At 41.0% G+C, this 27,072-nt stretch overlaps 1 protein-coding gene across 1 annotated transcript in view; it reads right to left on the minus strand.

Annotated features, from left to right (window-relative positions):
• LOC132977506 (uncharacterized protein KIAA1755-like) overlaps positions 1 to 8,892 on the minus strand; it is a 29,177-nt gene extending 20,285 nt beyond the window's left edge. Inside the window, exon 1 of the mRNA XM_061042121.1 lies at positions 8,575 to 8,892. Coding sequence (XP_060898104.1) covers positions 8,575 to 8,607 — 33 coding nt within the window. The 5' untranslated portion in view covers positions 8,608 to 8,892. The remainder of the gene's footprint in view (positions 1 to 8,574) is intronic.
• Positions 8,893 to 27,072: the final 18,180 nt, after the last annotated feature.

The raw sequence follows: 27,072 nt of genomic DNA on the forward strand, positions 1-27,072 counted from the left end.
AAGAAAACTTCATGGACAGGTCGCCAGTCAATCCCAGAGTTGGCAAATAAGGACAAAACAACCATTTACACCAACGGGCAATTTAGAGTCACAAACTAACCTCATAATCTTGCACATGGACTAAGGGAGGAAGCCGGCAACAAACCTGCGGAACTCCCCATGCACAACAAGAATATGCAAACTCTAAGGCCCCTAACAACCGGCGTTTGGAACAAGTTACTGTCCTGCTGAGAGGAGGCAGCACTAACCTCGACTGTACTTACCACAGCAGACTACACCAACGCGCAGCTGTTGTTGAGACACTATAATGATGCTAACAAACTATAATGTTAGCATCATGGTAAAGCATCCAAACAATACACACAATGACTTTGTCATACCAATGGCAGCCATGCCACTAGCTTCACTCAAACTGTTTCCCAATGTAACCCTTTACATAAAAAAGCCAGAACATAATTATAAATATATCAAGCTCTCTGAATGTTTTGAATAAATGTAAATGTGTCAAGTTACAGAGGCACGCAGTTCTTTTTTTTTTTGTTTCTGATTAGCTTTTGTCAGTTAGCAACGATCTACTGCATTTTTGGTCTTTTAGTCACACAGACTAGGCCTTTTGTCAAATAAATGCATCTTTGTTCTTGAACTAAAAGGAAAAATAACAGACTGTTGAAGGAAAAAAAAGGACTTAAAGCTTAATTTGGATCTGAACAGGTCTTAGCTGCTAACCACAGCAGGTGAGCTCTTCATGAAATCAGTTCACAGTGGCCTGCTGTGTTGATCTGCCCTCCCCACAAAAGAGTCTGTTTTTAGCCCCGGCCTCATTTAGCTTGATGGCCTAACCAAGACCAGAAACTGACTTTGGATAAACACAAGTCCAGCCGCTTCAAAGACCTCTCACTGGTTAGCTCAGGGACTGCTCGGACTGTTTAGCTAACGGATGCTTGTGTTAGCACCTTGGAAAGTCATAAAAGATAGGGAGCAAAGGTCATACAGTTGTTTTATGTATCATTGAAAAGTTCATTGGAATCTTCTTTCTATAGCTGTCATGATTATATTAAAAACAGGTTTGTCTATTTATGGTTTCGTACAAATAATGTATCTGAAATGTCTTCGCAATAAGCTAACGTTAATCACCAGCATTTACTGTGGAATGTTGGATGTTAAACAATCTCAATATTTGGACACTTTTGCAGGAACCTTTGTATCACATGTAGACATTGAATTTCTTCATTGGAAAATAATTCTTTCTTTCCCTGATTGTGCACATCTGTCACAACAGATTAGGAAATGGAGAGCAGAATACCTTGGAGGCTGGTTCCTTGTGTGGTAATGCATCACAGCTGTTTTAGACTGACTGCAGCCATTCAACTCTGGCTTCTACTGTATCTCTCCAAGCTAGCGATAAACCTGAGGTCATGTTATGTACAACACAGCTCTCTATGTTGTTACTGTACAGGCCTTGGACATTTAATTCCCTGTGAAAGTGCCATTTTAGTTTTAGCACCTGTGCTTTAACCCAGGCTTTAAACCAAGACTTTAGTGACTTCAACATCTGAATCATTTGATATTTGAACATCTTTATGTTAACACTTGGGCTAATATTACATCAAAACTCCTAACCTAAAAGGTGTTTGGCCAATGATAATAGAGCCTCTTGAGACTTTACTAAGCACAGCTTGGCTGGACCCAGCTCATGCAGCCAAATGAACAGAGGGTAAGGAGGGTAGCTGCTAGTGTTGTCAGTTCATCTGCAACTTATTACATTTAAAAAAAACAGGTAGGCTAACAAGCCAAACAGAGCTGAACTGTCGAAGGTTCAGCATGCAGAAAAAGAGATTGTTTTCTTAAAATTCTCCATTGCTTAACACATATTATATTCTAATTGTAATTATTGAAATATGTTTTAGCAACAATTTTAGGTAAATTAGTATGAAAATTAATTAATTTCTTGCACAGTGATAAATAGACTGCACTTGTGCTTTTCAACTTCTCTAAACCACTTTTTACTCTAACTCCAGAGGCTGCTGTGCAAAGTGCCATGCTTCTCTTCAGGACTGAATCAATTCACACCCACATCATACACATGTTTAAGTTTCAGTGTTTTTCCCAAAGACATGCAGGAGTGATTAACCCATCGATCTTCTGAGCAGGGAAGGACCAAGGGAAGATACAGGCGGTTGTCCTTGGCTCCCACCTTGAAATCTAACAGGACCCCCTTTTCCAACCCCAAAATTCTATATTATGATTGGCTATTTGCCTTGTCTGACACTAAAATTACGATTGTCAACGATTTGGGCTGTGTACTTTTTAGTTTATTCATTTTTATTTTGGACATACGGTACATTTGGACATACCCTTAGAGGTGGAGTCAGTAAATGTTTGTTGCAGCTTGTAAACACAACATTCAAACTGGGCCCCTCCTCCTCAGCTAATCGCCGCCAGAAGCGAACAGCCATGGCAATATTTTAGCCTGTAGGTTTGCTGCCTGTAGCTACACTGCAGGCAACCTGAGAATGGGCCTACTTTTGTTGCAATAGAAAAGCCAATAATTTATCAAGCTAGCACAAGCTAAATGTCGATGTTTGGCACCTGCCTGACCATCACAAAGCAGGACAAATGCTTTATCCCCTTTGTGTTTCACTATGATTATATTTTCTCTTCTTTACCACCATGTCCACGTCCGTCATATTCGCCGATTTACATCGCGTCCAATCATCGAATTGTATCCTAAACTCCCCTGCACTGTCACAAGCTGCTGGAAATACACTCACTCCCCACCCAGAAAACGTCTTACTGTCTGCATCACTATTAATTCACATTACATTTTTTATTTCAAGATAGCATAAAATTATAAAAGCATAATCATCACATATGTTTATAGTGATATCATTGTTTTGTCACCATGCCCACATCCCAGTACATCCTTAATGTTTCTAGTTGAGATGCCTTTTATCTGTACTGCACATCTATATGATTAATGTTGAGTCTGTCTTTATGTTTATAAAAGCTCCTCCAGTTACAAAAACTCCTGGTTAACAGCAATTTGTGTTCAGAGCCCACAGACACAATCTCTACATCGTTATGATAATACTATACTAAACAGTAAATCAGTGTGGAGTATCTTACTCTCATTTCCTTATGTTGACGAAAACAGAGCTGCTGCCTCTTTTAAGTCATTCCACATCCACAACCAGCCAGTAAGGAGCATTTAATAAAACAGAAATCTTGAATCTTTATCTTGGCTTGTAGAGACGGTCCATTTTGGTCGATGTCCAGTTAAGGACCACATTCCATCACCGCCTCCTCTACACATTCAACACAAGGGGATTCCCTCTCAGCCTACTCAGCCTGTGGTTTAACCCTAGAAATAGCTTCAGTCTCAAACAAAGATCATTGTTTGACCTGAACTGACATGCCAGGCTGGACAACAGGCATTTGTTATAAAGGTTGGCTCCCTCTTTGTCTTGTCTCGCCCCCTGGGTGTGTTTTGGAGTGTTGGGTTTTAAGCAGATAATTACAGTTTTCTTCCATATTGCCTTGGGCTTTGGCCAAAGAAAGCAGGCTCCAGATTTTAGCCACAGTATAAGCAAGCTGTCAAGGTGTGTAAAGCACAATGTGTGTGTTGTGTCATCTGCCACAAAAGCCTCAAAAGATAAGAGCTGCCCAGGATGTCATCATAAAGGAGATCGACTTTAACTAAATGGACAGAGCTCCTGACGGGACATGTTGGATGGATTTGTTGATGTCTCATAAGAAGCGGTCTGTCTCTGCACCTTCAGGTCAAAACCAACACATAAGCAGAAGTGACATTTTAGTCAAGAGCTGCCAGTCAATCCTGTAGTAAAAGCCTTAATCCTGCATGTATGGACCTGCAAAAATGTGCAACAGTCTCAGATGACACACCAACAACTCGGCATTAACAGATCATCTCAACACTGTCAAGGAGGGATGAGGGGAATTTGACAATTAATGACAAAATGTTATCCTCAGAAGAATAAAGAGTGTATTTGTTAAGTGAGTTATTTCCCAGATTATTATTGTTTTGCTTCATACAGGGTTTGAAAATTCCTACAATAAATTTATTTGCAGCATATACTGGTACATTATGTTAAATAGGGACAAAAATAAAAAGATGTATAAAATCATATTTACTAAAAGACAACAGTTAATGCTCATCCCTCTCCACGTTTTCTTCCTTTATTATTCAGTATCTCCTGTTTGGCAGCGTGACAGTGCTTCCTTTGTGTTTGATCCACTCTTGTTAAACTCAGCAGAGGGGCTCTCCATTCAGTTAAGCCATCTAAAACCCTTTCAACCAATAAAAAAGCCTCAACAAGACCAAACTCCTACATCATTCAAACAGTAAACATAGTGTGTGTGTGTGTGTGTGTGTGTGTGTGTGTGTGTGTGTGTGTGTGTGTGTGTGTGTGTGTGTGTGTGTGTGTGTGTTAATAGAACTTGCATGCACTAATCTGGCATGGTTTCTAGTATTCATTCATCCTTTTATTCATTCATTCATTGTAGTTTGTAAGACCTCAAAGGTGTCAACAGTGAAGAGTGCACATGTTTAAGGTTTCTGACTTGGCCTGTTGTGATCATTTTCTACTAGACCCACACATTTGAAACTTCTGAATCAGGGTGTGCTGAGATTTGAATTCCAAAGTGACTCAATAATCTCCAAGACCTAATCAAGACCTGATCATCAAAGTAAAGCCTGAAATGCAATATATTTTACTATCTTGAAGAACAATAAACCTAGTGTGTCTGTAATGGACATAAATCTTGGCTGTCATCTCTCTGAAACTGTGACTCACAGCTGCACAGACGACATGTTGTGAAATGTTACATTTCAAAACCTTCTTCAGGAAGGATGCCTGGATGCAATGGTTCTCTGGACCGTTGATCTATTCAATAAAAGGAAGGGTTATCTCTCTTCCTGTCACGTCAGGGCAGCATATTTTGTAAACAGTACCTCAGGATCAGACAGGTGAAGAGTTTTGTTTTTTTAAAGTGGCAAAACACAAAATATCAAAAATATGTCACCATTGAAAAGTACACTTACAGTACATTAGACTTTCCTGAAACGTTATGTTGGTGGGGGAGGCTTCATGATGTATTCATTAACTGCTCCCATAAATAAGACAGCACATTAGTTTCAAAATATCAGCTTTTTTTTCCCAAAGCTGGCTTTTCGGCAAATCTCAAGAAAAAGATTCAAACTGTTTGCCTTTTAGAGACGAGTAAAAAACATAATAAATCCCAGAAGCTAAGAATGTGAGAATCAATAAGAAATGATTCATAATATAAATTAAGGTGTGATTGAATAAATCCCAGCTCAAGGGATTAAAGCTAATCAGGAAGTGAATATTTTCACAAGGCGTGTACTAAACACTAACATGTGCTGCTCCTCTTTCTTGAGTTTTCTGTAAGTCCATGTATGACCCTCCACTTCTGGAAATGTGCGACACAAGAAAGATGGGAAGTTATTTCCCAGATTAAAACCCATTGCATTGCAAACTAAGCTTAACATTTTTTAAACTGAAGCAATGTCTTTCAGTAAGAAGTGAGTGTGTCATAGATGTCATGATGATCTGTCAAACAGGTTGGATTGCAGTCTTTCAGCAAGTTTTGATTACAAGCAGGTTAAATCTGATCTCATGTCTGGAGATCAGTATGATTTAAACACCGTCTGGAAATGAGAGCGTTGCAGTAGCTTTGTTTCTAGAAACAATGCTCGCTGAAAACTGACTCTCAGACAGTCTATACTGTAGCTGCGCAGACATTTCCCCTCGAACGCTTGGCAAAGGTTCTGTTTTGAAAATACACTGCAGAGCCTCTGTTGAGTTTGACCCACTTTTGTGAAGCAGAGATAATAAACATGCTGCAAATATGTCTCACAAAGCTCAATGACAGCTTTAAGAACTTGGACTTGCTGACGGTTGAAAGATTGGTGTAATTTAGTTAATACACCTCCACAAGACAAAAAGTCTGTAATAATGCTTCTCTATTAATCACGATGGATTATTATGGAGATTTTCCCTTTAGGTGTGGTTAGAAATTTGGCAAAATCACAGCAAGTGCAGCAGTGGGCAGGACGTATTATTTGCCTTGCCAAGGAAGCACAGACACTGGTATTGTAAAAAAAGTGTTGACTTGCTGTAGGCAAAGGAAGGAGCTGCTGATGACTGTGCCATGGCTGTCAAAGAGAGAGAGAGAGACACACAGATGTGACCCTTTACAGCCGGGTCAGGACATGAACTGTCAGCCAATTGAAATCTGGATGCTCTCACATAGCATGTCCACACACTTTCTTACAGCTAATTGATTAAGGTATATGCATGCAGACTCGAACATACACTGAAAAAATGCACTTTGACTTCACACTGACTGATAATATGGAGCAGGTCCTTATTCTGTAGGAGTCTGTAGCTCTGTCAGCTCTTTATACTTAAAGATAATAGAACCTGTATTTTAATATTAATATTGGGTTGTTTTTATGGATCTGAAGAGAAATCTAACCTGCCTCTGCATCTTTCTTAAACTCTCCTCAGCGGTCTACAATCTTTATGCTTTTTGTTTTGGTTTGCGTCTGTTCAGTCTCAGCCCTCTCATTGGTATCATTTAGCTTGATGCGGCTAGGGAAAAGGTCCCTCCATGCTATCTACTTTGCAGGAAACAATGGACGTACAATGTTAGCATCTAGCAGGTGAATTGTAGAGGAGCCTTGAGCAGATATGTCTGCCAGCAGTATGTAGGTAGGAGAGCAAAACAGAGCTAAATATGGGACTCAGGTGGACACAAAACAACCATAAATAAATCATATGAATTGTCTTCGTCTGATTGATGTGTGAGCTGGCTATTAACCCCTTCAAAAGAAGCATTACATCGTGTTTTCTTTCAATGCTTTCTTTAATGCTTGTTGCACCCTCCTGCAGGTCTAAACCCAATATTGAAGTTTTCTAAAAGATTTGTTTAATTTTTGAAGAATTAAATTAAAGGTAACACAAATCTACTGTCTACCGTGGTTTACTTGGTTTTTTTCTAACACTGATCATAGTTGGCTAATTCACTATTTGGATGAATCAAAGACGCACCAGCAGCAACTCCCATACAGGCTTGGATTATTTGCATTCACTTTGAATACACTTTGAATACTGCAACAGAAACACTGGAAGAAAAAAAACCTTTCTGCACCAGATTGTCATGTTTACTGTAAAGAAAGAAACACAAGCAGCAGTGGGCCTTAAGGAATCAGCTCTTGACCTTGCTGGTCAATGAGTAACTCCTGGTTGTACTTGTCAAACAGTAACTGAATGCAAACACAATTCACATGAGCAAGCAAGTACTCTGGGTTTTGTTTAATGCTGAGTGTTTACCCAAGAGATACACACATGGTCACACACGGCGCAGTAATCTAATAATTTCGACTCTGCAGGCTCCTGACTGGAAGTCGGAGGGTGGTCAGGGAAAACAACATCAGTCTTTTTATAAGTTAAACAAACATCTGGGGCTGTAAAAGCTGGTCAAACAAGTGCTGTGAGGGAGGACAAAGTACAGCGGTGGCCATGTCTGGACGTCTTTAAACATCTATCCTGCTGTCTCTAAATGATTCTGGCATGCCTGGGAAGATGATTAATTTAATGTTTAACTGCTGTCCATATAAAGAAAAGAGATGCACTGAGTAAACAGAAAGCTGGATACACTGGAACATGGAAGAGGCATATAAGTTAATAAGAAATCTGTGCTTTTGGCAAGGCTTGGAGTACAAGATATGTTTGCAGTATATTACTCTTTATCAGCATTATATTTGATTTGATGAATTTTCCTAAGAGTTCAAAGAAGCCACATCCGTGCACAAAACCATTGTCAAAGTCTGACTTGTTCCCATTATATGGCTCACTCACTGACATTAATTAGTTTCTGTTGTCACCAGGATTAGTCTGGTCCTCTCCAGTTGAAAAAAAACCTTTCAAAGTGCCAAAGTCTGAACTTGAGCATTTCATTATGCATAGATGCAAAGTAGTCAAATACTTTATACGTCAAAACACTCCCCACTCACTGTAGTATTCATGCCATCTGCATCAATTAAACCCGGACGAAAGCACTTAAAAAGATGTAAAACAAAAGGCAATGTGCCTCTCACTGTCTCCCCCCCCCCCCCCCCCTTCTTTGTCAGTGCAAACACTTAAAAAGCCAGAGATGCTGTGTGCTGTTGATGTGAAAGAGTCCCACCAACTGTGCTAAGGATAAAAAAAAAAGGTTTGGAGAGTGCTGTAACATTAGCTTTGTATTTCTGAGAGATAAGGTTTCATAAAAAGAGGACAAAGAATGTGCATTAAAGTATCATGCAACTAAAACAAAATGCTGCTACAGGAGCAAAATAATGATCTCTTTTAAACTTGTAAAGCTTGTAAAACTTCAGTCACACATGGCTGGCAAAGCCACAGAGACAAAACAAAGTCACTTGTCCAAACTGGAGGCTCACACTCTCAGTTACTTTGTCAGTGGAGCACTTTAACTTCTTGACAAGAAAGAACCAACAGAAGAGAGTGAAACACAAGAGTAACACTTTACCATCTTTGCTGGAGTTTCTCCTCTTTCACACATAAAGTTTTTCCATTTTTTGGTGCTGATAATCCTCTCCAGACAGCTTCCCCGGGCTCCGTGCTGAGAGACTTGCCATGTTTAGAGCATCAACAACAAAAGGCAGCTGAAGTACATCCACATGACAGCGAGTTGTCCTGATTGGAAAGTAACTGGAGTCACTTCCATTCTTCATAGAGCTTCCACAAGTCCGAATGTGAGGCACAGGACGCAACAAAATTGTCAGAATGCCTGTTGATCCACGAGCTCCTCTTTCACTTCTCTTTTTGAGTCTCAAGCTACTTGGAGTGCTTAGAGAGAGAGAGCAAGAGGGCGAGAAAGAGAGGGAGGGAGGGAGGAGAGAGAGAAAGGGGGAGGAGAAAAGCTTTCCCTTTTTGGGGGAAATCCCCCCGAGGCTTTTCAGCCTTTTCTTTGCTCTCTCTCAAACACACACAACCTTTATCACATACCCACCTACAGACACAATATGGATGCACAAAGCATGGCAGCCTGCAGAGAAACAATGACTGGGCTTGATACTGTAGTAGGGTAATGTAAGACTTCCAACTCTCCCACATCCCCCTTTGTCATGCATGTAAACTCAAACATGCACACGGATGCATGCACACTCCTTTGGCCCAGCATCAGAGAGATGCAGAAATCCAGCCCCTCGTTTGTGGCCCCTTTCTTCTATTTTTAATCACTGGAGGCTTTTAAAGGCTAAGTCTGTCTTTCTCTTCTCTTCTGTCCCTACGTGGACCCTCCACTGTCTGCTCCGGGCTTTCTCATTTCCTCTCTTCAGCAATTGTCTTCCGGCAGACTGCCCAGTCTTTTTTGACTCATATCAAAGGGAGAGGCAGTAGAGGGGCTTCCCTACAAGAGGTCCAAACTAAACAGCAGGCCCGTGAGACGTGCAGCTATACCTCCACATTAGGCCTGAAGGAATGAAGGGTTACAACCCCTGGACTGAATTTTTACATCTGGAGTTTGGAGACATATAGAGTAGGAAACCCAAAACCTACCGCTGCAAGAAGTAAGGTTCATAACTGAGACATTCCTTGAGGACAATGATTGACAGGCGATCGTTTATTTCTGGCTGCTGAAGGCGGGAGAAGAAGCTTGAGAGTGAGGTGGTTTATAAATGCCGCTCACAGCTGGCCTCAACCTCTGTCTGTTTATTCGATCAAATTCCAGAAATTACAACGAGAGAACATGGATACTTTCATCACGAGAATAAAGGGGCAGAGTATATTTGCTTTAATTCATGTTTGTCTTCATTGGGCAGGTGAACTTTCAGCTGGAAACATGAAACATAAGCCTCAGTCTCTTTCTCTCACTCTCTGTGGTTTCCTACTGTGGAGAAACTGCCGTCTCTTGAGCATTCCTCGCATGTTTTCCTTTCGCAGAAAGAAAGCCATGCTTAATTTCTCTTTCTCTCTAAACCACACAAATATGCAGGTGACATTCTTGTAATGTAAAACTATTGCACTCCCAGTTTTCTCACCTTGTTCAATTCTCACCTTCTCAATCATCCTGTCTTTGACAAATTCTTACTTTAGTTGGTCAAGCAACTGTATTGCCCCAGAAAATCTCTACATACTACTCAGTATGTGGGATTTTGTAGACCCTTATCGTATTAATTAGCTTAAAGTTCACACAGCCAGAATAGTTGGAGCAACATAATCTCTATATACTGGAGTCTACAGTTCTGTTTCTGATCACCTTAAGCTCTGTTTTTGGTCCCTACAAACCTTTTTACAACAAAGTATGACTCTTCGGTTGCTGTTTTGCCGAGCACCTGAGAGTAGGCGCAGCCTTAATGAGTACTATAGTTTTATAGATTTATGTTTGATATCTGAAGATAATTTAACAACTTTAATACAGTTTCCCCTTGAAAAAATGTAGACATTATTATTTTTTCTTCTCTCATATGTAAAGTCTTGACCAATCAAAGCAAGCCATTTTACACTATCCAGGCTGCTCAGCAGTAGATGGCTCCTTGCTGGACAGAGGGCTCTGTTATTGGGACAGAGAGAGGGGCTACATGTGAAGGTCAGGGACTCAACTTTCAGCCAGGTAAAAGTCCTTACATTTCTCAAGGACCAACTCATCTATTTCATCCAAAGTACAGTAACTGCCACTACTTGTGAAGGAATCACGTGTATTTTCAAAAAAATCTAAGACTGACAAATCCTAGAAAACAACTTAGGAGAGACAATAGGAAGTTCTGGATGTCCCTGCCTCGTCTCTTTTCTCTTAAAAGCACACGTACTGTAGACTGTTTCTGTTGACACAAGCAGCTTTTCTCTAATTAAAAGGTAATATCTCGCCCATCGACCATAGCTCTCCCTCCCTCCCTGCTATTAATATAAACAGATATTATTCCATTAAGGTCATCAAAAGGAAGATTTTTTTTTCAAACTTGAACGGTGAAGTTGCACTCTGTGAAAACAAAACAAATGATTTAAAGACAACATAGTATCATTTTCTGATACTGTATAAAAAATGCAGAATTTTGTTCTGGTTTCCATTTGTAGTCCGAGAATAATTGTCCCCTAGTGCCTGTGGGCATTGGCTGCTTACAGGAAGACCGTCAATGTGGAGTACACAGGAGGTACAACCACAATGCAATCCTGGAACCCATTGGCAGTCATCTGGACATTTTACAGTAAAGTGCAAACTATGTAAGGGTGTCATTGTTTCTGGGTGACCTCCATTTGGTTATGTGCATGTATCAGTCAGGCTCCATCTGTGACTCCAGCTGATTTACAAGAAAGCAAGCATTCCCCTTTTATTTCTTTTTCACTCATTGTCAAAGTCCAGACAAGTCCAGGCCATCTCCTCAGCAGAAATATGACAGTGAAACTGAGGGCAGGGAGGATGAAAGCAGGGCCACAGCAGGCTAACACTCAGATCTGATCTGGGCTTCATGAAAACCAGATGGGCTGTCCATCTAGATCAACAACGAGTGAAGTGGAGAGGATGGAAGGGGCTGCTGTGAGTCAGTGAATGTGGAGACTTGATAGGGGTAGAAAAAAGCAGACATAAACACTCATACTGTAGGTATACACAGCCAGAGCCAGACACAACCAGACAGAGAAATGTACACAGAGATAGAGAGCGAGAGTTCCGGAGATATGGCTAAGAGTCGGGGAAGTTTGCAGGAAAACTCCCACAAGGGCTCATTAAGCAACCGTGTAAACATGCACACACACTCTACTTCTTCACTAAAGACATAAACACGTACATTTACACACACACACACACACACGAACACACACACAAAATAACAAACAAACACACAGCAGGACGATGTTCTCCCTCCCTCAGCGTCTAATTCCTTTCCAGTGAGTGTGAGACCCCCGAAGCAAGCAAGCCCGACCCCTTCAGAGATTTCCTTCCATCACTCGCCTATATTACCTCCCATGTTCACTCAGACACAGCAGACTACAGTCTTGACAGTTCATAAAGCATGACTCACAGTGAGTGTACACACTCATATTGTCATTAAAAAGCATGGGAGAATGCCAGCTTTCCTCTTTGGCAGTCGACCCCCTGCATCACTTCTTGGATCAATTACCAGACTCCATTTGTTCTCCGGGCCTACATCCATTTACTTCATGTGTCGTTTCATTTAACACAAGGGGAGAAGAGCAATATCGCCACTGATAATTCATCAAGGGTATCCTGTTCTTGGACCAGACCCAAACTCTTTAAGTATGTCTCTCTGACATCATAATGAATTGTACTGTCTCACTGACGGATGTCTGAGTCGCTCTCGGCTGTAATCGCTCTTGTCTTGACGGTACCAGATGAAAGAAGAAGGCAAAAAGACAAAGAGGTTTGCTGTCCCTCCCTTGTTCTACTTTCCCAGAGTGACCTTATCACGTCTGGAGATCTGCTGCTGTGATGGTGACATCATTTCCTCCTTGACCCTGGCATGTCAAGATTAGGGGCGCCCAGGCTTGTCATTTTGACTTTCAACAAACAGAAGAAGGGATAAAAAGTCCAGGCATCTTCCCTGTTCACATCTGTCTACACCACAGATGTTTTTCTGTGTATGCGTGTGGCATTTCTTAGTCTTTTAAGAGAGGATTTAAGGTATGTTATGAGTAGTGTGTCAGTCTGTGTTGTACTAAAGAGAAAATGAGGGTCTTGTGAAGAAAACATCGACATTCAGGGAGACACACTACATTCCTGCAGGGTCAGCAGGACATGTGTGTGCATGTATGTCTTTCATTATTCATTCAGGTGCCGTCAAGCGCTACATCTTGACATTAAATGTTCCCAAATGTTCTCTTCCCTTGTAATAGTAAATCCATCAGTCTATTCGGTTCTACAGATCACGCTCCATTTTTAATGGCTAATAAAAGACAGGACAGGGGCGCCTCCAGCGTTTTGAATTGCTTTCCATCTGTCCCACTTTAAGAGCTTTGCTCCCACTGAGATTTCAAAATGAGACATCACATTTTAATACGAAGAGAAAAAGTCTCAATGGGATTAAAGCACATATCTTTGTCAATAAAGCCAGATCAAATTTTTCTAGCAATTTACTGAAGAAAGAAAACAGACTTCAAAAATAGGTTTAAGTACCAAAAATATCCACTTGTAAAAAAAAAAAAAGGTAAGGGCCAGTGAATTGTTTACAATTAATTTAAAAAAAAATGAGCAAAGCATCTTGCCAATTGACTTTAATATGATTGATCAGTATAGTTGGATTAATAATAATCCTTTACTGACGGCTGCTGTACAAGAGATCTGATATTCTCTGCCCTGGTTGTGTTTCATCACTGAATCCCTTTTAGAGTATATCCACCAAATGAAGCTTAATCCCTTTTGGAAACAATGCGCTTTGCTGGTGATTCCCATTCAGCTTCAATCAGGCAAGAGTCTGAGTCTATCTGTGTGAGAGTTTAGGAGATCAAATGCTGAGAATAATGGACCCTGCTTAATCTGCAGAAGAGGAATGACACATTAAAGACTTCCCAAACTGGAAACATCTTTTGCAATTGCTGAAAAGAGCAAAGAATGCTTGCCATAGTCTTTGCAAAGTGTTTTGCTGGTCATTCAAGTCAGTAATTGTACAGCTTATGAAGTGTTTGTGGTTAGAGGATATCACATCAAACTAGATTATCTTTACTGAACTTCTAAAGAGTCAAGTTTTTTTTCTGCATAGACCCTCTCCGACCACGCTCAGGAATACACGCTATTAGCTGGCAGAATAAAGGATGATTAAAAGAGGTTTGATCATCATCATATGTGAAGGTCTTGTGATGTGCTACAGAAGACCCACAGAGCGGTTCCACATGTTTTTGGTTGGTCCCCTGTATGTCTTCATGTTTTTTCATGAAAGCCACAGTGCTGAGAGTCTTTAACCTCACTGGCTGACTGCTGGGTGCTTGTCCAGTGTAGGAAGCAGGTGTTAAATTCTCAACAGCATACAAGCCAAAGAGAAAAAATTGCTGCTAACAGAGGCCCAAGAATGTGGGAAGTTGAGACTTTGGCTGAAGATGTTTTTTCCCCCCACTTTTGCAACAAGTGATTTGGAATAGAAGATGAAGTCCAGAGCCATGCTAAAAGCCCTTTGAGAAGGGAATGCTTCAAACCAACAAGAAAAGTTTGAAAAGCTACAGATGAGAAGGACAAAAAGATTCTCACAACTAGTTAGATCAAATGTCAGGGAGGTACTGATTTAAAAAAAAGCTGTGGACATTTTAGGACATATCAGACTGTGCTTCTCAAAACCTACTTTAAACTGTCACACTCAACTCAAGTGTATTAGTGCTTTAGTGCTTTCACAGAATCTTGACAAATAAAAAATAAAAAACAGATGACTTCCCCGAGTGCTGGCTTTGTTCTCTTCCATTTAAAAAAGCCTGAGCTAGCTACAGTACTTATGCTATGTAGATTATTTTTGAGTGGCTTGTCAAAGTGCGACAAGATACAAAAAACTCCTGATGTCTCAAATTTGTAATTACAAGAAGAAGGCTGATGGAGAATTATTTTCAGCTACAGTCTGAATAACATGACAAGAATACTGCAAATGTTGTCTTTAGTCACAGCTGCTATTAGCTATTGTTTCATCTGAATCCCTGATTCCCTGCTAACATGCCTTTTGTTAGCTTAACACATTAGCATCAGCTGTCAGTGCATTCTTATAACTAGAATCAGCATGGTGTTGTAAATACAATATTAAGGTAAGTATGTAATGTGTTGAAGCTAAAATGTTTGCATGCTGCTGTTGGATGAGATGTTTTTGTGAAAATTAAAATCTTATATTTTCACTTTTATAGTCTTAAATGGTTTGAATTAATGGTAACTAAATATATAAATTTGAACATGTTCACTTTTTCATAAAGTGTACTATTTAACATTTGACACTTTAACCTGTACTGTATGTTACATAACTTATTTATAAGAGGCAGAGTGACATCATCAGTCATGGTTCTTAATCATCCTTGTGGTCTTCTGTTGAAAAAAACGTAATGTTTGAACCAAAATATAACAGCAGAAGTTTTTACTGTGCTCTTGCCGGATCCTGAAGGTACATTGGTCACGGGTTGGGAATCAGAGGAATCGCCGGTTCAAGTCCCGGCACAATCCAAGTCCGGAAATTGGCCTGGTAGCTGGAGAGGTGCACAGGCCAGTCCACTTCCTGAGCACTGCCGAGGTGCCCTTGAGCTAGCCAAGGCCACAAATTTCCCTTTGCTGGATTAATAAAGTATAAATTATCATTATTATTATTATTTCAAGTGGTTCCTTTTAGAAATACTATTATACTGCTTTTAAAGATGAAAGGGTATTTTGTCATATTGGTGGTACTATATGATGATGAGGAAGTACCAAAGTTATCCAGATGAATCTTCTAGGCATAAATGTCTGCTCCAAATTTCTGTCCAAGTGACCAATCTGAGAGAAAGTGAGCATGAAGAGAAGAAGTTTCAGTGCTCAACATTAAGTCGATCTGAAGTAAGCTAGGTCAAAGACAAAACTGGACTTCTGCTGCTAGGCAACAAGTCATCCTACTGTAATAATCTCATAATCTTTGAAGTCTTTCTCACCAGGACACGGGGAAAACCTTTTATGGAAGTCACTGGACTGAAGGAGTCATGGCATTATTGAAGACTGCAACAATACATTTAATGGTTATAACTCTCCCCTCTGTTTGCTTTTTTAAGCAAAGCTGTCGACACAATGGTGTTTTGGGAAAGCTGTATATGAAAACAACGCCTGCTGCCGGGCCATGGGAAACAGGGAGACCTAAACATGCCGCTGAGTCTGAGATAGACTGCTGCACACACAGACAATGTTGTTTCAGGTGAAATGGAGGGCAACAGGTGTGTGTGTGTGTGGGAAAAGAGCAGCCTAGACGAGATGTCTTCAGGCTCCGCTTAACCTGTTTCTAACACATGACTGGTCAAGAGCATAGAGTTAGCAGTGTACTGAGATTGTTATGTTTAGTTATCTAAAAAAGATCCTCTAATAACCAGAAGAAACCTGGCAAAATGTTTATTTAGAAGTTTTTGTTTCTGATGAAATTAAAAGGGGTTGTGGCCAATATCAACAACTGATTTATGATATTATTCATGTAGCCTGACAAGTAAGTAAACAGGGGTGTTAATTTTGCTGGGAATGCCCAGGACAATGAGACAATAATATGTGAGCCTTATTAAAATACCACTGAGTCACCACAAGTTTGAATAAATCTGATATGTCAGCTGTCCCCTCCCCTCTTTCTCATCATCTGTCTGCCCAGAGTCTCCTCCTGGGATCATTTATCTCTGACTGCTTTACCATCTCTGACGCTGATCTCTCAGTGCTCCTCTTTGCCAGTTATTTCCTCCTCTTCTTCTTTCTCCCCTAAACGTCTCTGTCTTCTTCTTGTAACTCCTCCCTACACTCTCCCCATCCCCCCCCTTTCTTTTTTTTTCTCACACTGGGTTTTTTTTTTCTTTTCCCAGCTGAACTCACTGTTTTTTGGCTGCTCTTCTCACCCTCTTATCCCTTTTCACCACTTTTTGTTTTTCGTTTTACAGTGCGCAGGCCAGGAGCAGCTGTTGGGAGGTGGCTGCGAGTGAGTGTGATTTATCACATAACTTGAACTTGAAATTGAACTGGCCAAACATTGATAATCATTTTCAGAGACACAAAGCAGGAGAAACTTGTGTATCAAAGTTTCCCCATGCTCCTGTGTTTTTATAAGGTTTTTAATTTGTTGAACTCCAACCCTCTTATTTCTACTTCATTTCTTGTCCCAACTTCTTAATGTTTAATGGGTTAGACAATCACATTCTTTCCCTTTTGTATTTCCTCCTGTCTTCTTTGATATGATTCCTATTTCGTCAAGGCGTGTCCGCTTGAGGAAAACTATGTTTACTATGTATTTTCCCCAGTTTTCATAGTTGTTTCTGTGCCAGCTTGACTAGCTTTGTTTGGGCTGAGGTTGTGGGTGCACAAGATGTTTTTGGCCAATCATACAACCACACCAAACAGAAGTGGGTTGACAGACTATAGGACAAACCCAACATGATTACAGATCCTGTGACGGAGATCAGGGAGCTGAAGCCAATAATAAGGGACTGAAACAAATTATATGTAGGGAGAAACAATAAGAACATTGACATTTGGCTGAATAAAGAAAAGCATGTTTTTTTTTAACAAGAAGAAGGTTGTTTTTTCCCTTACTAAATATATCTTTTTCCCCAATGACGGAGGCTAATAGTCCCCACTGCAGCGGCCGTGGGTTCGAATCCAAACTCGGCACTTTGCTGCATGTCATCCCTCTATCTTCTCTCTTCAGCTGCCCTATCTAATGAAAAAAGGCAAAAAGCCCCCCACCACCCCCCCAAAAAAAGAAAAGAAAAAGGTGTATTTAGCATGTTGCAGCAATAGAACTGCTTTCATATTTTTACATATTGTGGGAAAGCTTTCGGTATTTTACCAAGTCAAGGGAAGTGTTCCAAGAAAAAAACAAAAAAAAAGTTTTTAAAAGTGAAACAAACTTTCAGCTCCGCTCCAAACTTAAATAATTTTTTCAGTGTTCTGAAAGTATAGAAAAAAACCCAGTTTTTAACTTATCACTACATTTAATTCTTTTTCAATAACCATATTTTAAATATAAAGCATCCATGAAGATAGAACCTGCACACATCCACATGCACAGTAAATACAAGCCTTTGCGTTTTACTCTGTCTGGGCTTTCAGCATTGAACTTGCAGTGAATAAGTTTGTCCACTAGGTGTCATATTTCATCAACTGTCACGTTTGTGTTGTGAGTGTAATTTGAGAAGCAGAGCAGCTTGCCTCTCAACAAGCCCACAGAAAGAGACTCTACTGCTCTCTGCTCCCTGTGTTTGCATCCACATATCATCTCTTGACTTCAAAGCATCTGAAATGAAAACAGGCTCGAATATGTAGTTCAGCAAGAGGCAGCCTCTCCTAAAAAGGACATGATGATCCATCGAAACAAGCCTGAACCCAACAAGGACTAATGATAAGTGTTACCTCCCCGCTGTCAGGTGAAGCCAGTCATTTCCCCTGGCAGGATAAATTGATCCAGATGGTATGTGGACTGAACATCATGAGCATTATGACCCTCTTTTCACCTTCCTCTTTGAAAGGTACTTTTTTTTTTTAATCACAACACTAGAAAACATATGGCTGGAAGAGCTGAGTATAGTGCAGGATGAACTCTCACAAGCCCCTCACACCTGTAGGTCCCATATTGGCAAAAGTGTCAAAAGTTTTTCGACATAATTATAGGATGAGACAAACCATGAAACGACCCCTGTTGGTCCGGTGGTCTCCAGTTGTAGAATGTGTAACAACAACAAAGTCCACTCTTAGGTAGGCAACTGTGTACACACATGTGTACACACATAAACACAAACTTAAAAGTTTTCACACCTATATTTGAAAAAAATGTACCTGCTTTATAAAACGGTACCAGCTGTGAATCTGGAACAACTCCAAAATGTTTCTGGTATAGCGCTGTGCAAAAAATGGAAGGCACAGCGTCTCAGTGATTGAAGACACAGTAGACAAGTGAAATGCATAAGATTAAAGAAAGGGCTTTAAATGTACATGAATACATTTTCCAACAGAGGCTATGATTGAACATTGTGCACCAAAAACAACCATCTGTGTGCTGGTGAGGGAGAGAATGTTTGTCTGCTGATTGTGAAGTGTGCAGCTGTTTAAGCAGTCAACATGACAGGGGCATTAGTACCACTCTGTCACGCACGCACGCACGCACACACACACACACACACACACACACACACACACACACACACACACACACACACACACACACACACACACACACACACACACACACACACACACACACACACACACACACACACACACACACACACACACACACAGGTTGTGTGTTTAACAGGGCTCACAGGGTACGAGCTACACATATAAAATAGCTCAAAGATTATGCAGTCAACATCACATTGGGCTACATGGATCTAACCTTTAAACAAATGATTGAAAGTTCAGGCCTCGAAATGTCAAGAAGTCTGTAACAATCACACCTATGTGATAAAAGGGTTAATTCTCACTTTTTAGGTCACTGCCAAAAAGTATGTAGGAATCAAAGACAAGTTGTTACAAAAGGAACTTACAATACTTGTTTAATATCAGTGTGTTTATGTGTGTGTGTGTGTGTGTGTGTGTGTGTGTGTGTGTGTGTGTGTGTGTGTGTGTGTGTGTGTGTGTGTGTGTGTGTGTGTGTGTGTGTGTGTGTTTGCTTTGTGATGACACACCTGTCTGTGCTCATGTTTGCTCAGGATGGTAAGGCTTTCCGTTCTGGGAAACATTGAAAGCTTTTATCTGTGTAATGAGACGGTGCATCACTGACAAAAAGAAGAAGAAAAAAACCTAGGATAGAAGCAGCAGGATTATTATAACCACTGACTCAACAACAAAAGGTAAAAAAATACATACCACTGTAGATTACATTCACCCGGGAGGCACGCAGAGACCCTGAATTTTGGGCTCCGTAATGTTTTTCTTGTATTTTGGAAATCTAAATTGTATATCAATATTCTTACAGCTACAATGAAAATGGAAATGATGTGTAAAAATATATGATTTCAGATCCTTGTTTAAAAATAATAACAATTCAGAGACATTTATAAATGACAGCTCGATGGCAAAAGCAACACACACAAGTGCTGTGACAACGGAATAGATTGATCACATTGCATAGCTCAGAGGTACTAAAATAAAGATGCAGGCATCTTCATGTGTTTCAGTGGCAGCTGACCCTGAGACAGGCTGCAAGACGCCATTAAGAGGTCATGACCTCAACATCCACGACTCAACATATCCCACAAGTGTAGGAAGAAAAAACAGCAACACACAATCTCACACACCTCAGTGTCTGTGGATTACACTTGTGATTCCCTGACAGACCCCTAAACAGGAAACTCAGTGAACCGCCTGTCTTAGTGCAGACTGACAGGCCTACAGGTAGGAAATATGACCCCGGGGATCAAATGAATGGCTTTTACCACCTTGACAAAAAATGTCGACCTACTTTTTTCAAGTGTCTTTTGTCTAAACACTGTTAACAAAACCAGCACCTGAAACAGCTCCGTGTTCAACCTAAATGCTAGCCATTTAAAAGGACAGCTTGTATCATCTTTTTATGCCTTTAACTCTGAAAACATATTCACACATCTGTTCTTTATCAGAGGATGTGAAACTTTGTGTCGACTTTCAAAGATCTGGAGGAAGAAATTTTGAAAAGAAAAACTCTAACTTGCTGTACTTCCTCCATGGGATACTGGAAAGATCTGACACCAGCTTACAAGGCGGCTGAGCAGAGAGATGAGCTTCAAAGTAAAGCACAGGGGGAAGCCTCTCTTGTACAGAATATGCGTCAACTGGTACCAGAAAACATGAGGTAATTGGCCTCCAAAATGTTAATGGGATGCCCTTTTGTTTGGTGTCTGTGACGGCTTTTCACCAGCCGATCCTCACTGTCATGAAAATAATAAAACCCAGTGCTACAAAACCTGATATGTGAAACTTTGATAAGTCGACTAAAGAGCTACAATGAAGTGTTGTTGCAGTTGCAGCTGAATGACCTGAATAAGTAACATGTTTTAAATGGCACTCTAAAGACTGTAAACGTTGAGTATATACAGTATATATTAGCTTAAACAATAAATGACCTTTTGTTTAAGAACATGTAGTAATCCACTTTTTGTCAAAATGTTGGAGTTCATTGCTGTCACTGTGTAAGGTTAAAGTTTCTGTATTCTGATTGTAAGAGATTAGATGGATTGTGACCTGAACATCACTTTTCTGCTGAGACGTGTATCAATTATTAAAGCCCCCCCCCCCTCAAAACTTAAAGCACAGGAATCATCAGTTCAGACGAGCCTAGCGGCAGAGAGTGTTTATACTCTCTCCTGATGTTTCTGTGCATGCCCACAGGCTAAAAAACACTTCACCCACTTCATCTTATCATTGATGATATTATATATCTGTGCCACACAAATACAAAGGAAACAAAGAGCAGAGAAAAAAAAGAGGCTGAGAAATAAAAAGGGTTAACATACCTTGTGATGTGATTTTCACAACTTTAAGTCGGGCTAACAAACAAAAATCTTCTCTGTGTTGCATGAAGTCTGCTCATCTTTAGGCCAAACTCAGCAGAGCAGGAACAACATGCAGTAGCCCTTACGACAGGTGTTAGCCTTGGAGGAAGGGTGGAGGAGACGAAAAGAAGGAGGGTCGGAGTTTATTTGGGGCGGAGGCAAACACATGGGCCTGTTTTGGCGAGAACCCGTGGTCATGCTGCAGCAAGCCTTGTTTTTTTTTATTCATTTATTCAAAGTCTTTTTTACTTCTTATGTCACTTTTATTAGAGTGACTGGCTGTAAACTGAACACACTGTGTACAGCAGAAGCCACTATTTGTGTTTTACACGGAGATTCTGGGAAAAAAAATGTCATTTTGTTCAATTTTTTTGCTTCTGTTTTTGTTTTCATTGTTTGCATGCAGTGTCCTCTAATAATCTGTCTGTTTAGTTCTTTCTTCCTTTTTTTATTTTTAAGAGTTACCATATTCATGTATTTTATTATCTTTTGTTTATTTGCAACTTTTTTATCCTTTTTACCCTTTTGTATACAAAATATTTCTTTATAATTGTCAAAGAATAACATTTCTAAGTTGTTCAAAAATGAATTTTATCTCTGACAACAAACACATTTTTAAAGCCTGTTTTCTCCTCTGCCAACATCATCATGAAGACCACTCTGGAATAATGATATTAAAGCAACAATATGTAACTCTTCCATCATAAAAATTGTATTTTTTATAGTCGATCTAATGGTACAATGACTTCAGACAGGGAGAATAGTGTCTCTGTCATGTCCACAGGAGGGCCCAGTCGCCTGCTTTTAGTGCTATTTCAGTTTGGCAGTGAGCCGCAGTCATCTCGCTCGAAGTGGGTACGTCTTTACGGCACTAGTTCACACAGAAGGCTTCAGCCATCTCCTTACTGTTTGATACAATGGCTGAGTTTTAGAGACGACAGAGGACGCTGACGGATGAAGCTAAGGAGAGAAAAAGAAAGAGTAACTGAGCAAGAAGCTGGACTAGAGGATGTATTGGTTCGGCTTTTGCAAGTTTGAGAGAGCTTCAGGATATAGCAGTACATAAACAGAATGTTAAAAAGTATGTTTGCAAACAGGTTACACTACTGCCCAGCACGTAGGTATCATGATTTGTCTCACGGAGTAATGGGAAAGAAACTATCCGAAGGCAGAGTGTACATCCCTGTGTATCGCTGAGCTGTATCATTGTCTCATGTTTTGCAGCTTTACTGGGTACAGAAAGTCGTCTAACCCAAGTTCTGTCTCAGGCTTACATACAAAAAGGTAAATAAATCCATCTTATACTAAAAAGCTGTCACTCTCCTTGTTAATAGGAAGTTAGCTGTGTGACTTTACAAGAGCTCGGTTTGTAGGTATAAGCCTTACAAACCAATCTGAACTGGAAAAATAAACGACTAATAAATGAATAAATTACATTTTGTAAACATCTGGCCAGACGATAAAGCTTCTCTGGCTTCTCCCAACGTCTTTGCCCTCTGTTTGTCAACAGACGCACATCGTCTATGAGGGGGGGGCGGGGCAACATTCCTGTGTTTTAAGACTCTGCAGTTGTAGTCAGAGACCCTCAGGGTTAGTGCCGATAGTTGGGGGGGGGGTAGTAGATCAGTACACTGGGACTTGTGTTGGGACTTGGTTTGTTCCTGATTTAAGAAGTATGGAAATTGGTGAGGTTGCTGAGAGTACAGCTGAGGTGCCCTTGAGCAAGGCACCGAACCCCCCCCACAGCTTAGGGGGGCCCCTGTGTGCAGCCCCTTCACTCTGACATCTCTCCATTAATGTCCATAGGTCCATCTGTATTTCGAGGCTTTGTGAGCAAGTAACAATTCTCTCAATAACGGAGTGTAAACCACCAAAATATATTTAAATATGTATAGATATATATATATATATATATACATATATATATATAAAATGCAAAACAAAGTAACTCTGCCCTGATTTCACTGGCCTTCATAAGAGAGATTGGCTGCTGCTAGAGGTTGCTGGGTTGCTGGAGGTAACCTCTTTAGAATAAATATAGCTGTGTACTATCTCATGCACAGGCCGACCCTGTTCTCACTGTGCCCGCTGTGCCTGCCTTCCACCCATCACACAAAATGGAGCTCTGAATGTGGGTCAAGCAGCCTCAGGAGTTACCAGGCTGCAGAGCTATCATTGCATAGATTATAGTATGTGTTCTGCAACATTTAGAATAATCACAGGCTGCCTCTCTGCTCGTTTATATCCTCTATGGTAGCAGGTTAGCACAGAACTGTCAATACAAGCATGACCTCCTGTCATTGAATCAATTAAAGCACATCCAAACAAACATGACAAGTGTATACATAGTCCTAATGACACTCTTTAGTGTGATGCTGAAAAAGCCTTCCAAGTGATACAAAGGTACTCTATAATTATATAGTATGTTGTTCTCAAAGATACTGAAGGAAACATTGTCTATATGAATTCACCCAGTGGTTTATGAAGCGTAGTTTGAAGCCCATCGATGGCTGTCACCATATGGGGAAATGTTGTTTCTTTTTGTTTTGTGGGCCTTTTTTGTTTTGATCATTTGATTTGATAGGACAGCTGAAGAGAGGGGAATGTTGGGAGGAGAGGGTGGGGGGGGTGACACGCAGCAAAGGCCCTAGGTTGGATTGCTGTCTCAAACTAACTCTCGGTGATCCTAGTCAATGGTTTAACTACAGATAGTAGTTATGTCTTTTTACAATCAGTGACATCACATCTTTACATTTGAGCCCCGCCCACTATATACAGCGAGCAGCACCTGAGCAGAGCAGCGAGCAGCACCTGAGCAGAGCAGCGAGCAGCACCTGAGCAGAGCAGCGAGCAGCACCTGAGCAGAGCAGCGAGCAGCACCTGAGCAGAGCAGCGTACTACGGTGAGCGTATTGCATAAATTGCTTGTTCTGTTCTCCTCTGCACTGTGTTACTGTGTACCTACTCTTAGCTTAGCCTAGCAGTTAGCTTTACAATGGCTTCTTTTTCTGTCTCTCCCTCTCCTGCTCTCTCCTGCTCTACGTGTCAGATGTTAAGTTATTCCTCGTCCTCCTTTAGTGATAATGATACTTGTAAGAAATGTAGTTTATTTTTAGCTTTGGAGGCGAGGGTGTCTGAGTTAGAGAGACGGCTCCGCACCATTGAGTCGGAGTCATCGTATGCAGCAGTAGTTAGCCAGCCACCTGTAGCCGGTGCGGGCCGACATAGCTTGGCTTCCCCCCCGGTAACTCCCGAGCAGCCGGGAGGCAGTGGCTGGGTTACTGTCCGAGGGAAGCATAGTCGAAAATCGAAGCACACGGTTCCCCACCAACCACTTCACGTTTCAAACAAATTTTCCCCACTCAGCGACACACCCGCTGAGAATAAAACTCTGATTATTGGAGACTCCATAGTCCGAAACGTGAAGCTAGCGAAGTCAGCGGGCATAGTTAGGTGTATACCCGGGGCCAGAGCGGGCGACATCGCATCTCATTTAAAGTTGCTGACAAAGACTAAAGGTAGATTTGATACAATCGTAATTCATGTCGGCACAAATGACTCCCGACTACGCCAGTCGGAAGTCACTAAGGTTAATGTGGAGTCGGTGTGTACTTTTGCTAAGACGATGTCGGACTCCGTAGTGTTCTCTGGACCCCTCCCAAATCAGACCAGTGATGACATGTATAGCCGCATGTCATCACTCAACCGCTGGCTGTCGAGGTGGTGTCCAGCACACGATGTGGGCTTCATAGATAACTGGCAGTCTTTTTGGGGAAAACCTGGTCTGCTAGCTAGAGACGGCATCCATCCCACTTTGGACGGTGCAGCTCTATTATCTAGAAACATAGCAGAGGTTATTAGTCCAAAACCCTGACAACAACTCAGAGTTCAGACCAGGAGGCAGAGCTGCAGTCTTACACACTTCTCTGCGCCTCCCTTAGATCTGTCTCCCAGTCACTATAGCTGTAATTCTGAATCGAACTGTAGTTATACTATAGGTACTGTGTCTGTCCCCCGGCCCAGACCCATTTTTATAAGTCATCCAAACGGCGTGAATCATCAGAATCTGATTAGAATCAAAACTACGAATACGATTTTGCTACAAGATCGGAGGATTCACTGCGGACTTTTGAACATTAGGTCCTTAGCATCCAAGTCTCTTTTAGTGAATGATCTGATATCAGATCAGCACATTGATTTACTTTTTTTGACTGAAACCTGGCTGTGTCGAGATGAATATGTTAGTTTGAATGAATCCACTCCTCCCAGTCATTTTAATACTCATATATCTCGAGACACCGGACGAGGTGGTGGAGTAGCAGCTATTTTTAATTCCAGTCTTTTAGTTAACCCTCGACCAAAGCTGAATTTTTCTTCTTTTGAAAGCCTTGTTCTTAGTCTTCCACATCCAGTCTCAAGAACCTTTCAGCCAGTTCTAGTTGCTGTAGTTTACCGCCCTCCTGGCCCATATTCTGAGTTTTTATCTGAGTTTGCAGAATTTTTATCAGACTTAGTCCTTAGCAGTGATAGAATAATTGTTGTAGGTGACTTCAATATCCATGTGGATGTTGAAAATGATAGCCTGAGCACAGCTTTCATGTCACTATTAGACTCTATTGGTTTCACCCAGGGTGTAAACGAACCTACTCATCATTTTAACCACACCCTGGATCTTGTTTTAGCTTATGGAATTGAAATCCATAACCTTACAGTTTTCCTAGAAAATCCTCTGCTATCAGACCATTTTTTTATTACATTTGATTTTGTCCTACTAGAATTACCTCTGCCTGGAAGAGGTGTGCTTTCTAGAAGTTTGTCGGATAGTGCTGTGGCTAGATTTAAGGAAGCTATTTCAGCTGTTTTTGATTCAGTACCGTGTTTCAACCCAGTTGGAAACTCTTACGATAGCTTTAGTCCCTCTCAGCTAGATCAGTTTGTTGATAGTGCAGTGGATTCACTGAGAGTTACTCTGGATTCGATTGCTCCCCTGAAACAGAAGGTTGTCAAGCGGCGGAGAGTGGCTCCATGGTTCAACTCAGAAACCCGTACTCTGAAACAATCATCACGGAATTTTGAAAGAATATGGCGTTCGACCAAAACGGTAGAATCTCGTTTTTTCTGGCAGGATAGTCATAGAAGATATATGAAGGCTCTACGTCACGCCCGAGCTGCCTACTACTCCTCTCTAATCGAGGAAAACAAAGGCAATCCTAGATACCTTTTCAGCACTGTAGCCAGGCTGACAGAGAGTCATGGCTCCATTGAGCCTTGTATTCCTCTAGCCCTCAGCAGTAATGATTTCCTTAGCTTTTTCAACAACAAAGTTCTAGACATCAGAGACAAAATTGGTAACCTCCTGCCCTTACCTGGTGCAGATACGTCTGTTACGGCAGAGACAGTTCCAGGACCAGATATTAGTCTCGACTGTTTTTCTCCAATCGACCTTTCAGAGCTACATTCCATTTTTTCTGCATCGAAACCGTCAACCTGTATTTTGGACCCAATCCCAACCAAGCTGTTTAAGGAAGTCTTTCCCTTAGTTAGCAACTCCATATTAGATATGATCAATATGTCTTTACTGGCAGGCTATGTACCACAGACATTTAAAGTAGCGGTAATCAAACCTCTACTTAAAAAGCCTACTCTGGACTCAGGAACTCTGGCTAACTACAGACCTATATCCAACCTTCCTTTTATCTCGAAGATCCTGGAGAAGGTGGTAGCTAAACAGCTGTGTGACTTTCTCCATGACAACAGTTTATTTGAAGAGTTCCAGTCAGGATTTAGAGTCCACCATAGCACTGAGACTGCACTAGTTAGAGTTACAAACGATCTACTTCTAGCCTCAGACAGGGGACTTCTGTCTG

This window comes from Labrus mixtus, chromosome 7, assembly GCF_963584025.1.
Source record: "Labrus mixtus chromosome 7, fLabMix1.1, whole genome shotgun sequence".
NCBI lineage: Eukaryota > Metazoa > Chordata > Actinopteri > Labriformes > Labridae > Labrus > Labrus mixtus.